This window comes from Patiria miniata, unplaced genomic scaffold, assembly GCF_015706575.1.
Source record: "Patiria miniata isolate m_02_andy unplaced genomic scaffold, ASM1570657v1 HiC_scaffold_29, whole genome shotgun sequence".
NCBI classification, from domain to species: domain Eukaryota; kingdom Metazoa; phylum Echinodermata; class Asteroidea; order Valvatida; family Asterinidae; genus Patiria; species Patiria miniata.
In genome coordinates this window covers 10,241,464-10,255,865 of record NW_024037068.1, presented here as the reverse complement: position 1 = coordinate 10,255,865, position 14,402 = coordinate 10,241,464, and the positions used below count along the sequence as shown (strand labels likewise).

General features: G+C 40.7%; 1 protein-coding gene across 1 annotated transcript; it reads left to right on the top strand.

Moving 5' to 3' along the window:
- Nucleotides 1–354: 354 nt before the first annotated feature.
- Nucleotides 355–14,132, top strand: LOC119736078 (transport and Golgi organization protein 2 homolog). Its single transcript, XM_038210086.1, has 7 exons — nucleotides 355–587; nucleotides 3,264–3,386; nucleotides 4,497–4,611; nucleotides 4,898–4,974; nucleotides 10,577–10,730; nucleotides 13,085–13,189; nucleotides 13,428–14,132. The coding sequence occupies exons 1-7, from the start codon at nucleotides 446–448 to the stop codon at nucleotides 13,552–13,554; spliced, it is 843 nt and encodes a 280-aa protein (XP_038066014.1). The 5' UTR covers nucleotides 355–445; the 3' UTR covers nucleotides 13,555–14,132.
- The last annotated feature ends 270 nt before the right edge of the window (nucleotides 14,133–14,402 follow it).

Sequence of the window (14,402 nt, the reverse complement as noted above, 5' to 3'; positions counted from 1 at the left end):
GACTCCATATAAGAAGAAACAGAGCAGTTTACATACATTGGGGAATTGTAAGGTCAGGGAACCAGTCTAGCTGGCTCGTACCCGTTCATAGGTTTGTAATCGATTGCAAACAAGTGCAATGGTCAATTGGGGCCAGTATTTGAAAAAAAGCCAGTTGTTTCCAACGCTGATCGGCCGATCAGCGTTGGAAATTGATACAAAAATCCCACTTTTCTTGAAAATGACAGTATACCAGGTGCCATAATTTTACAGGATGCTTCAGGCTGTCATTTACCAACATCCTATTAAGGTATTTCGCAAAAACTTGGTAGTTTTTTTCTCGATGTTTGCAAATGTTGTATATTCCCTTTAAATAAAGTGTTACTGGTTTAACCTTCATTTCGTGTGCCAACTCGTCATTCCCTCAAGAACTCTGCAGAGACCTAAAAGACGCTACAGTGCACGTATGTGTCTGACGGCGTTTGTGTTAAACCCAGACCCCGGGAATGGCGGATATCGTCTCATGCTCGCCTTCAACCGAGATGAGATTTACAAGAGGCCCACCAAACCAGCCGAGTTCTGGGACAGGAATTCTGACATCATAAGTGGTAAGATGGAGAAATCTGAACGATACACAATAGACCATTATCATGTTACCGCCATCTTGATTTTTCCATTCAAATCAACGTAACCAAAATGAGGTTGGAAGGAAAAATAGTCTGGTTCCTTTTTCTTTTTGCACAAAAAAACATCATTCAGCACTGTTATTGGATACAGGGAACATGACTGAAATGGTTGCAGCAGGATAAATGTCTATAGAGGGCCCACGTATGTTTCAGCCCCATAGACCGTGCGTGCATTTTAGTTCGTCTTCTCACGCATGCGCAATGGTTTCCTCCGCGTCGTCGGCTTGCAAAGAGCGGTAGCAGACGACGCACTGAACGATTGTCTGGTTTTCATGTCTTAAAATGTATCCTTTTCAAACGTACTTAAAAGATGATTCAAACCAAAAATTATCAGTAGACCAAGTGAACAAAGATATAAATTGTCTCTACAGTGTGGTAACGGCGCTAAAAACCTTTTCAAATATAAAAAACCCCAATAATTATGGACAAAAAACGTACAAAATGAAAAGGAAAAAAATCTTTCGCTTTTGAGTCTGGTTTACACATTTTGACAATTTGCCGGGTTTACCTTAGATCAGCCGTAGTACCATCGGAAAGGATGATAGATTATTATCATTTTACAGGTGATTTGATGTAAGAAGGAAACCTGTAGCTTATAAAAATCGTCATTTTTCGAGTAAACCCATTTTGAAAGCTTCGTGCACAAATAAACTGGTCCCAGTGCCCTCTGTGATCGTACTTAACTGCATTTCAGGGGCGGGAACCAGTCAGTTGTAAATCGTTTCAGTTAAATGTATACATTTATTTGCCAACGCGTCGAAAGATTACAAACGGAGCGCCGCGCGCGGCGCGTGGCTAGCCATGTTTAAGGGCCAGATTCCCGCAGGGTCTGTGTACAGGTACGTGCACAGTAACGTTACATTCAACGAAAAAACGTATAACGTGAGACCTTACTTTTCTCATTGAAACGGTTTCCGACTTAAATGATATTTAAACATCGCACTTTCCATGGCATCTTTTACCATTTTTCAGTGAAGACAAGTTTACAATTACTCGGGAAAACTGAAAAATTATCCCCTAAACTGTCGCCTGTTTTGAATTTGTGACCCAATATTTTCGTACTACACGACACGGAAAAACAAAAAAAATGCATCAAATACTCTCTGTTTTTTTTGCGCTAAGGTTTGCAAAAGTGACTTTGATTGCCTGAAATTCCTGTCCACGTGGAAAGAAAAATTTATCAAAGTTCTTCGAGCGTGATGTTGACCGATACTTCAGTGGGTCAAACTGCGACCGCAGGCATCCATGTTTGCTGATTATCAGTATTTCATATTTTGAGTGCGCATGCGCGCAAACTAAATGAGCGGCTGAAACATACGTGGGCCCTCACTGACCCATGTGACCTGAGCTCTGGCCAATTTCATATCATAGAGCTGCTAAAGCACAAAATTTGCTTTTAAAATCACAAAAAACCCTTGCATTATAATCAGTTCATCACCGGCCAAAACGCCATTCCATGTACATTGCTTATGACTGGTATACTAGCTGTTGTTTACTTAGCATAACAATCTCATGGAGTTTTGGTGGGTAACCTGATTATAAAACAAAGTTTTTTTTGTGCTTAAGCAAATTTTGTGCTTAAGCAGCTCTATGAAATTGGCCCCAGCTGGCTGCTAGACCTAGATCCGGGTACTGGAAAGTCAGCGTTGCCATTGTTGCCGTGGAATGAAACAATCCATCTGTCACGTCAGGAAATTATTCTTACCATTGCTCTCATTAACATTATTTGTATAATAACCATTTCCAAGTGATAGTCAATGAGTCGATCGGTCAAGTAAAAGAGGATTCCAGCTGAAATGGCCCTCTCTCTGACAGACACAAATTTGAGATTGGAAAAGTGTAATTTTGGAATCATTGAAAACTGACCGGTTGTTCGTCTGTTATCACTCCAAAGTGGCTTGCTAAAGTGCCATTCTGTCACAATAATTGTCTAGGCTGCATGATAAAAAAAGAAGAAGTTAAGTCTGTCAAGAGCCAAAGTGGCCCATCAGGCCGGCGTTTATTTCTGGTTTCAGTAGCATGAAACTACTGAGAATATTTCAGGCATGCAACTTTTCCTTGGATCTGCTGATGTCCTCGTTTTTCACTTCACATGAATGTCATTACGAATTGAAAAATACTGCACAAAGTCTTGTGTGGGTTGGGGTTTCCTCATGTTTTTCTAAATTCCCAGTTGCATGCCTGATATTTCTATTCCCCCTGGACGGGATGCTAGTCTATCGCAGGTTACTCCCCAGCTAATGCCGGTACCCATTTACACTCCTAGGTGGAGAGAGGCAAGTGGGGATGAAGTGGCATGCCCATGGACACAACACATGTCCAGCAACTGGATTTGAACCCCTGACTCTCTGATCATGAGTCACGAACCTATAACCACGAGGCCGCACTCCCCACAGTGCTCCTGGGTGGACAGAGGCAAGTGGGGGTGAAGTGGCTTGCCCAAGGACACAGCGTATGACCAGCAGCTGGATTCGAACCCCTGACTCTCTGATCATGAGTCACAAACCCGAACCCCTGAACCACACCCTCCCTTGGCCGTAGGGCTTCAACTTTAGATCTTCACTTTTCCGTTCATTCATTAGTTCTTGTGTTTTTCAGGTCAGGATATGTTTGTAGGCAAGGAGGGAGGTACCTGGCTAGGTATGAGCCGATCGGGCCGGCTGGCCATGCTTCTTAATATCCTGCAACCTGACGGGATTAACCGTGATGCTAAAGGAAGAGGTGAGTATGTTGAACAGGTGACCCACCTGCCCGTCAATCAAAGAGTATGCATTGACCAATTAGATCATGAGTTTTTGTCTGGTGACCACAACAGCTCAGTCAAACTCTGTCAAAGGCACCGTGAGAAATGTACACAAATCACTCGAGGGTGGGGCTCACAGCAAATTCTGGAAACATTGACTGGTTACATTATCAGGCTACTGAAACAGACTCTTAACTAGCCAAATAAACGTGTAGATAGACACAGAAACGTGGAGTCACTTTTCACATCTGATAAGCCCTCATCAGAATAATCGTAAACAAAATAGGGATCCCCCAAAGGCCAGAAAAAAAGTCTCCGGTTTCTGGTATGCGTGCGCGTCGCCGTAGCCATGTGCGTCAGCAACATTAAAAATTTTTGTTTTCAATGTAAGATGATGTCTCAAAACCACCAAGCTCACTGGTTTGACTGGAATCCTGCTGCTGCACAATTTTAACATGTTTTTCGATGGGGTTATGATCGAGTATAAGCTTTATGTGGCCTCTCTTGGCTCCCATATATTTTCAATATAGTTGGGCACCATATGCAGTCATCAGCCGACATTTGAAGAAAAAAAATAGAAAAAAAAGCTGTGTCGCCGCACCACTTTTTGGGCAAGCTCCATACCAGATAGGGAAGATTTTTTTTTTGGCCTAACACGAAGCTGGATATAGCTCAATTGGTAGGGTACAGATACACTGTTTGGGAGATAAATATTGAAACTTCTTTGTTGAACAAAAAATTAATCAACTTTAGTCCAGTGTTATTAACTGGAAATGTTTTGGGTGGTTAAAAGAAATGGGGTGGTGAACGGTTTTTGGATCTTCCCTTTTTGAAAATGTCAGGAAGTTCTGGAAATCATGAGTCCTAAAGTGGAGAAAGGAAAGTGAAGAAAAAAACTGGTAGGGTTGGAACAATGTAGCAGAGTTTGGCACATTTCCATTTTCTTGGAATGTTACCAACTCTCTTTAAAATCCAACTCTCTTGTAGGATTTTCCCTTGGGACTTTTTAAAGTGTCTGGCATTGAATTGTAATTAGAAAGTTTTCAATAAAATTTCTCAAATGGCTCTGCACTTTTCTTTTCACACAGGCTTCCTTGTGTCGGACTTTCTGGAAGGTAGCATGGATGGCCAGACCTACCTCCAAGGCATAGCAAAGGAATGCGATTCATACAACGGCTTCAATCTCATCACTGTGGAACTTGGGTAAGGAAGCCAGGCTATGCTAAACAAAAATTGCATTGGGCAAGACAGAAAGTCGTGCTGTAAAAATAATCTCTGCATTTCACAATCATAAGAAGGTGATTGAGTGGTAAGACGTCTGCTCTAGAAAGTAGAAGGTCGTGGGTTCGAGTCCCATCCGAGTGACTTTAGCGCGCAATCTCTGGAGACAACACTGAACGTACAGTGTTTATAAAATACGTTGGTGAAGAGCAAAACCCAAAATCGCATTTCACATTGTTTTTATTTTTACTTTGACTTTTGTTTTTAGGAATAATGGAAGCATAGATGCTAACTACTACACAAATTATGCCCCGGAGTGGAAAGACCCCATCAAACTGAACCGAGGTTGTTGCTGTTTCTTAGACTTATATGCTTGTTAATATATTGACTTAAAATATGGACTCTGTGGAGTAACTGTATTTTATGCAAGCCACTGAAGTACAAAATGTACACATAATGTGCACTGCACTGCACTGGTTTGGGCAAGTGAAAGATATGCACTGCGCTAGCCAGTTTTAATGTACATGTAAATTTGCACAAACCTGTAGCAGGCGCGGTTCTAGAGCCAACATTTTTTTGGGTGGAGCTAGCAGGGTGGATCCAGAATTTTTTTCAGGGAGGCGTGCTGAAGTGTAGACCGGTTATTTTCTCCGGACACTTAAGCCTCCGAAAATCAATAGGTAGGGGGGGGGGGGGGGGGGGGGGGTCGTGCCATATTTTCAATGGGGAGCACTGATAACATCCTACAATCAGGCACACTATATTAACTAAAAGTGTCCAATGCACTCTTCTCACTATTTTCTTTTGGGTGAGAACGTTCGCATGTACGTCACATTCTTACATTTTTTATGGATTTTTTTTTTTTGGGGGGGGGGGCTAGCCAATCCGACTCGAGACCCATTTTCTGTGACTTGGACTCGGAACTCGAGTTGCATTGACAATGTAACAGGTAATAAATACTGATTTTAACTAATATCAAAGCACTTTACATTATTATTACCCAGGATCTTAGGCCAATGAAATATTCCAAATACAATCTTAGCTCCATGGGCGTCGCCAGGATTTTCTCTAGAGGGGGCAAAACATATTTTTGCAAAAAAATGCCTGTATTTCTCAACACATTCTCGATTTCTCAGTTTTAGAGGGGGGCAGGGACATTTTGCCCCCCCCCCCAACTCATTAAATTTACACCACCATGACTTCGCGCTGCTTTTTCTTTTCTTTTTAGCTGTTTCGGTGTACACACCGAAACAGCTCTTGTTTTCGTTAAGATTTTTGGCTTTTCCACATAGTGCGGAAAAGCCTTTGTTTTGTTCTCATTTTTTTTTTTTTTTTGGCTTTTTCGCAATTTTGCGAAAAAGCCATTCTTTCTGTTCTCATTTTTTTTGTTTTTCATCTTCATCTTCTTTCTTCTTTCTTCTTTTTGTCACCTAAACCCCATAGACTTTGTGCACGTTTTTTCTGGCCTCCACTTTTGGCTTTTATATTTGTCATACATCATTCTAAGTTTGCATATTAGCATAATCCCTATAGCAAAGATGTGTCCCGAAGATTGACGTCATCTTGACGTCATCGACTAATTTATTATAGATTTTTGAATATTTAATTTTTCCCCTAGACTTTGTACACAGAAATTTAAGAAAAAATTGTCGATTTTCAAAGGGCATTTTTGACTCTTTGCCGGTAATTCATTTGCACCAATCTTTGTCCAAGCAAAGACCCTAACTCAAACAACATTGTGTAATGATGACGTCATGATGACGTCATCCGGTGTGTATTTATAGGCAATTAAATTGTGACACTTTTAATATTTAAAAATGCATAAGAAATCAACCGTACGCGTCCGCAGCATTCTGTTACCGGCAAGTGGTAGAGTAGGCTGAGGTCTTTATTTCATTCAGTGTGCGTGAAATCACGTGACCCTTGCTTCCGGTCGAAAAAGGCCAAAACCGGAAGTGGCTTATTATTTGAAAATGGTAATAGATATGAACTTGCTTTAAACGGTGTTAGTCTCTTGGCTAAAAGTATTCTTCAAATCATCTACCAATGACGTCATGCAATCTTCGAGCGCCCTCTAGCGACAGGTTGAAAATTTGCAAAAATGTATTTTGAATAGATGTCTGTGGCGAAGTTTGTCGGAATCGCCTAAATATTGGTGAATATGATGACCTTGACCCACTTAAGACGTGTGCGAAGTTTTAGGCGAATGACGTCATCAGACCGGAAGTTATAATAAAAAGACCCTTTTTCATTTGAAAATTCCTGAAAAATCAACCATGGCAGTTTTTATGTTAGTTTTTACTTTAATTGTCGATACATCGTATGTCATTCAGCCTGCAGAGCACGTGTTGCCGAGGTCAAATCCTGTCCACATCACAGTGACCGTTTTAGCCAATTGTCGGCTAACTTTGACAGATTTTATGTTCATGCATGCGCATAGTCAGGGACGTATAATAGAAAAACATAATGCCGAAAAGCCCTATGTTACGTATTTAAAGGTGCAGTTTTTCTGCAGTGGGATTTTCCACAAGTCTTTTCCTATACAACACTGATATCTTACTGAGTAGTTCTGAACTTCAGCCGAGAATTACTATGAGAAGGAAAGAGATATCGTATTTTTTCACGCTGTCATTCAATTGAACATATTCCTAAGGGTCAGAATATCAAGTAATATTTCATAAAAATGTTTCAGTTCAAAGGCAAATTACAAATTTAAAGGTGCAATTTTTCTGCAGTGGGATTTCTTTAGCCCGTTAACTTTGTACACGTGTTAGCCCATTGACTTTGTACACGTTTTCAAGCCACCATTTCTATAACTTGGCGATCTGGAATTGCCATCAATGTTACAGCTAAGGAAGACCCTCATACAAAAATATGCCAAGACTATGACGTCATGATGACGTCATCACCTAATTTTTTTTATTGATTTTTGAAAATTTACGTGCATATTATGAAGTCCTATATCTACAGAACTGTAAGTCTGATTGGGTTGAAACCTGGTATGCGGCTAGACCGGGATGTGTTATAGGTAACAAAAAATAGGTGACACCACGATGACGTCATCCGGAGATTTTATATGAATGTTTGAAGTTTTTTGACCTTTTAGCCATATCTCATGAACGTAACATGCAAAATTCAAAATTCTTTGTGTATTTGGTCTGTTAGGTAAAAGGTATTTGCACAAAATTTTGAAAAAAAATATCTGACATCAATATGACCTCATAAAAATGCAATTTCTAAAAATGCATATAAGGAAAGGTCTGACTGTCATGAAACTTAGTGTGTAGGTAAATAATGGTACTAGTATACAAATTTTAAAGTGACGTCACGATGACGTCATCGTTTGGTTTTTATATTTTTTAGATATTTACAATTTTATTCTGTTTCTACAAATTGCACACTTTCTTTCATCGGATTGACATTAAACTTGGTTCAAACCAAAATCGCAATGACAAAATGTGCATTGAGAAGGGTCTTAAGGATGACGTCATTGCAGGGCAAGTGACATCATTTGATAAAATTATACTTTAGGAATTATTCTAAGCGTTTTGAACAACCTTTAACTGCATGAAGCACTCTGAAAAGTGACTGCAAAAGGACAAACGAAACAAATATTTGTAAAATGCGAAAAAGCCCTGTGTTCTGTTTGCAAACAGACATACAGCTCTAGTTTTTTTTTCTCCTCTTTCAGACTTTTTCTCCATAGGTTTAACACACGTTTCTTCTGGCAGTCCACTTCGATCGATTTCAGACTTGGTACATACTTAGACCACCACCCACAGATGGTCCTAGAAGAAATTCGTGACCGTGACATCATCAGGTGTCGGGTTACGTCACATAGATGCATTTTTCCCCATATGTTTTGTACACGTTTTCAAACACTCCACTTTGGCCTTTTCGTAAATCCGATTGCCCTCCGACTTGATACATACTTAGACCATCACCCACATATGGTCCTCGAAGAAATTCGTGATCGTGACGCCATCAAGTGTCAGGATACGTCACATTAAAGATGTATTTTTCCCCATAGGGTTTGTACATGTTTTAAAACGCTCCATTTCGGCACTTTCGTAAATCCGATGGACGTTACACTTGGTACACACCTATACCATCACCCACAGATGGTCCTTGAAGAAATTCGTGATCGTGACGTTATCAGGTGTCACGTTACTTCACATTAAAGATGCACATTTTCCCCATAGGTTTTGTACACTTTTTAAAAGGTTCCACTTTGGCACTTTCGTAAATTTGATCGACTATATACTTGGTACACACTTAGACCACTACCCATAGATGGTCCTAGAAGAAATTCGTCATCGTGGCATCATGAGGTGTCAGGTTACATCACATTAAAGATGCATTATTTCCCTATTGGTTTTGTACAGGTTTTTCTTCAAACTGAACTTCGGAAGTACAAGTCTGATTGGGTTAAAACTTGGTATGCATATTGACATGGATGTGTTATAGATTGAAATTGAAGTGACATCATCATCAAATGTCATGTGAAGTCCCTTAAAGCGGCATTTTATTCCTTTATAGGTCTATGATCTACAGAACTAAAATGTTCGATTCTCCATAGGTTTTGTACACGTTTTCCTTCAATTAGTACATTTTGGCTTTTTCATAGATCTGATTGACTTCAGACTTGGCAGACACACATATCACCAGCCCCAGATGGTCTTAGAAGGTTGTCATCATGTTGTCGTCATCAGGTGTCATTGAGGGCGCCCTAGCTTTGTATTCTTTGCAGCCCTGTAGCTTTGTATGTATAGGTCTGATTGCCTTGAAACTTTGCATGCCCTCACATTGGGGTGTCTTTCATATGAAAATATAGGTGCCGTCATTGTGACATCATCGGTTCTCATGTGAGGGCGCCCTATTTTTACATGATGTGCAGCCCCATATCTCCGCAAGTATGGGTCCGATTGGATTGATTGGCATTCTCTCATATTGGGATCTGTTATACATGTATTTGATAATATAGCTGAAATCATCGTGATGTCCTTAGCTGTCATGTGAGGGCGCTCTCACTTTGCATCATTTCTAGCCTAATATCTCCACAATTACATGTATGCGTCCGATTGGGTTGAAACTTAATTAATTTGCATTCACACAAACTTGGATTAGTTATACACCTGAATATAGGTGAAGTCAAGAGGACATCATCGGTCGTCATGTGAGGGCGCCCTACCATGGCATCATTTGCCGCCCTATATCTTATGCATGGGTCCGATTGGGTTGAAACTTTCTTTGCCCTCATATTGGGAAGTGCTATGTGTGAAAATGTAAGTGGCGTCATCATCCCTTCCGTGGTCGTCATATGTGGGCGCCCTAACCTTGCATACTGGAATGTGCTATATGTGGAACATATAGGTTAAGTCGTGATTACGTCATCAGTTGTCTTGTGGGGCGCCCTAACAGTGCATCATGGCCCTTTATCTCTGCAAGTATTCGACCGATTGCGATGAAATTTTACATGCACTAATTGAAGTCATCTTCTCATGTCCTTGTCACATAAAAAAAAGCCAAAACAGCTTGTGTTTGTCCACAAACACATCTCTAGTTTCTTTTTCTTTTTTTCTTCCTTTCTTTTTTCTTTTCTTTTTTTCTTTTCCAGGGGGGGGGGGAAGTGCCCCCTTGCCCCCCCCCCCTCGCGACGCCCATGCTTAGCTCCCTGGGGGAGTATACAGCTCGATGCTGCCATTTCGGCACAAAGCAGCTAAATCAACCACAATAACAATCTCTGCCCTGACAGGTACCCATTTACTCCTGGGTGGAGAGAAGCAATGAGTTACAAAGTGCCTTGCCCAAGGGCACACGCACCACAACCCCAGTCTGGCTTTGAACCCACAACCTGCAGAGTTACCCGCAGACCACAAATTCAATGCTCCAGACCACGAGGCCACAGCATGAACTGGTTTTAAAAGTTCGTTCCTTTGTTTTCCAGGTATACATACATTCTCAAACCACACAATCAACACGTCATGGCCAAGGACAGATCATGTACGAACAGAACTCGAGAAAATCGTCCAAAAGGCACACAGCCTTTCCAAAGAAGAACTAACAGGAGAGTTAATGGCAATGATGGCACGCGATGTACCGTAAGTACACAATGTATATCTCTCTTTGTTGACCCTAAAAAAAGTTGTGCAAGTTGACGTCTTTAAATTTCTCAAAAAGTATCCAACATCAGCATTTCATGTTGGAGTGTATTGTTTGTACCCTTCTTTATAATCACAGCAAAAATTTGATAAAATCCATTCATGCAAACCAGAATTACAACAGATCATAAATGGCAAAGTCTTTTTTATCCGTTCCAGTTTGATTTACCAGCCATATGGTTGTGAAGGCATAGCGTATATCGCTGATTTAAGCAAAGCTAATCCGATTACGTACGTAGACACTGTAACAGAGCAGTGAAATTCATGCACCCCCCAAAAATGGCCTTTTGAACGTTGTGTTTCTCAGAAAATATGCTCAGTATGATTGACATGTTAAATTAAAACGGAAGAAGAAATTCTAACTTCATGTCAGTGAAAAAATCGCCATCATCGATGCCAAAACGTCAATACTGGTTACTGGTAAAGCTGACCTTCAAGTCTGGAAGAAATCGTTCGAGAATTTCCCCAAATCTGTGTATTTATATCAATTTCTAGGGATTTCTCCAAGTTGTTATTTCTGGAGTAGTTGAACACTTAAGTGATCTAAGTATATTCTGAACTTCAGCTTTAATAATCTGTTGTTGCAAACGCCAGTGTTACACCTTGAACTACATGTATCTCCAAGGAAAATTTTGACGAGGATCGCCTGCCAACGTGAACATGTCTGTGTACATGTAGTTTCATTCAAAATAAAGTGTTACGTAACCTTTTAGAAATCACCCTTTATTTACCTTTCTTTAATAATTGACATAATTTCTAGCGCCTTGAGTACCTAATTGTTGGTAGATACGTGCGCTATATAAGACTCCGTTATTATTATTATTATTAACCACACAGCTGTTACACAGTTAATGAAAAGACCCATTGCAGAGTTACGGTTGAGCGATTTCCAATGCGATGTGTAATTCCCATTGGAATGGTTGAAAAACACATCCTTCTATAATCTGTTGCAGCTCTGGTTTGCATGAATGGGTTTCCATGACATTTTCACTGATTATACACAACAGTATAATTAATGTCCTCCATCAAAATGAAATACTCATGTTAGATACTTTTTGAGAAATTAACGATATCTGCTTGCACAGCTTTGTTTTCGGTCACCCTGTACATGATCATACATTATTAGTTTGCATGCATTTCTTGCATATTCTGTACTAGAATTATGTAGATGGAATTTCCGTGACATCATCTTTTGTGTTTCATTCAGTCCGTGCATGTAGTGAAAAATGTGCTGCCGCTACATTAAGCTTAACAGTTTGGATGCAATTAGTATGATGTCATATGCAGGCTGGCAATATTTTCTCAGATCAGCTGATTTTTTTTTACTTTATGCTTATGCCTCTCACTGCTGGGCCCGGGCTCCGTTCCCGGCTCAGGTCATATGTGAGTAGAGTTGTTCATTGATTCTCTCCTGTGCCACGAGGGTTTTTCTACAGGCTCTCCAGTCTTTCTCCCTCCGCAAAAATCAACACTTTCGATCTCTGGCTGTGATCCGTGGTCAGACCTGGGTCATATGGCGGCTGCCTTTATGCTTTACGTGCCTTCGGCTCGACCATGTTGTAGCCGCGTCCTTCGCAATTCAGCTCCTGCTACGAGTAAGGACAAGTAGCATCCCCCTCCTGTTAAAAATTGACAAACACAGTGTAAAGTCTTATAATACTTGGAATTTTCTTTTTTGTTGTTATTTCCCAGTTGCATGCCTGCATGAAAAATTATGCAGTATTATAGATTTGTAATTGGGGTTTCAAATCTAGAGACTACGTATATTTAGATATAACAGCAGCTACCTCTCTCATATCTCAATACACCGTGTGCCCATAGGAGCGTTGCAGATGGACCAGGAATGTTCCATGTTTTTAGTTGCTTCCTAAAATACAAATCAGTGTTGTGCAGTTACGGGTACTACAGAAACCGGGTACCCTATTGAAGTAAAAAACACGGGTACCCGGGTATCCGTAAAAGAAACCCAACCCCAAAGTTCAAATCCTGGAAGTTGTCTGAAGGTCTTTACGGTCTTTAACGGTAGCGTTACGGTTTAAACTGCAACTGTCACGAGCGTCATCTGACGTGCCTTAAAATGCACACAGCCTGGTTTTCATTAAAAAAATTCCCCACAAATGGCATTCCAAATTTTCCTTTTTCATTGTCTGAGAAGTTGCTAAGTAATTTGTAAAGTTGGTTACTGGTACCTGATCCCATAATCTGGAACCGGTTCCTGAAATCAACGGTCGTGTACTCGGGTTCCCGGTTCCGATGCACACCCCTAATACAAATACATGTTGTTGGCTTGCCAGGCTTGTGCCCTGTGCAGACATTTCCACAGAAGACATGGACTTCACTAAGTTCAAAGAAATACTGAAGGAATTGGTGTTCATCAAGTCAAACACATGTGGAACAAGGTATGTACTCCTATTTAAAACAGGCATTGCATTTGAAGTTTGTATGAGGGGGAAGGGGGCTGGATTAAAGTGGGGTGTGCCCAATTTCTGTTACACATGTAAACTATGGTTGCTGATAGGACTTACAAATGTTCAGTTGGGGGGAGACAACGCGGGGGGGGGGGGGGGGGGGGGGACTGGGGGGACAAATTGTTCTGAGTTTTTTTTATTCTTTCTTTCTTTTTTACATTTTTTTCAGGACCACAACTGTTATCCTTATTGATGCAGCAGGAAATGCTTCATTCACTGAAAGGACACTGAAAGAACCAATCGATCCAACCCACCCGGAATGGGAACAGCGGAATCACACATTCTCCCTGCTTTAAACCCTTGCCGGCCCTTTCAAATCCAGCGGGAGGTCTAGCAGGATACTCGTGTGATTGAGGAAGGTAGAGCCCAGCCACTTTAACTATGCATTGGGATTTTAACACACGTTGGCTCAGGGTAGCTTATATTAAGTTAACAACAAACACGTTTTCTTGTGAACAATTTATTTCATATAGATCTACCACTCCTTTTGACACGCAGTCCGTGGTGATGGCGCGTTTGGACAGCTAATCTTGCTGGGTCACTGAATCCGGCAAATTTGGCCCAAATTTTAAGAATTTATTTTAAATCAGCTAATTCCTTAGAGATGCAACCATGCTGGCAGTTTCCATTTTTAACTGTAATGTACTTTTATGCAATTATTATTATTTTTTGGGAGGGGGGGGGGGGGTGCATTTAAATTTTTTCGAAATGCCTTGCTATATTATTACATTGTCTTTATGTCGTATTCCATTTTCTAGTGCATATTGCTCGTGAATGGGACGAGCTACCGGAATCTCTGAGGTCTGGCGTTGTTGAAATGTCATTAAATAGCTGGATCAATTCCCTAAGATGCCACCTCTGCCGACCACAGTAACTGTACTGGGTCCTTTTAGTTCTTTGTGTATTTTTAACTGGGGGGGGGGGGGGTTGACATTTTTTCTCATCTCTTGCTTTAAAGTGAAAAGGGTTTCGGATGGCGCCGTGTGGAGGGAGATCTCTTCTTGAAAACCGGTTCTTTTCAGATCCATACTTCTTTCAGGAAGAGATTTCTTTTCACATGGCATTGCCCGCAAACACATTTCTATTTTTTTTTAGCTGTTCCCAATTTCAATTGGGAACAGCTCTTGTTTTCGTTAAAGTTTTT

Bases quoted from the DNA above. Each gene is read 5' to 3' on its own strand.
- LOC119736078 (XM_038210086.1), top strand. From the start codon at position 446: ATGTGTCTGACGGCGTTTGTGTTAAACCCAGACCCCGGGAATGGCGGA. The intron at 588-3,263 runs GTAAGATGGAGA...TGTGTTTTTCAG, and splicing joins GAATTCTGACATCATAAGTG to GTCAGGATATGTTTGTAGGC. The intron at 13,190-13,427 runs GTATGTACTCCT...CATTTTTTTCAG, and splicing joins TCAAACACATGTGGAACAAG to GACCACAACTGTTATCCTTA.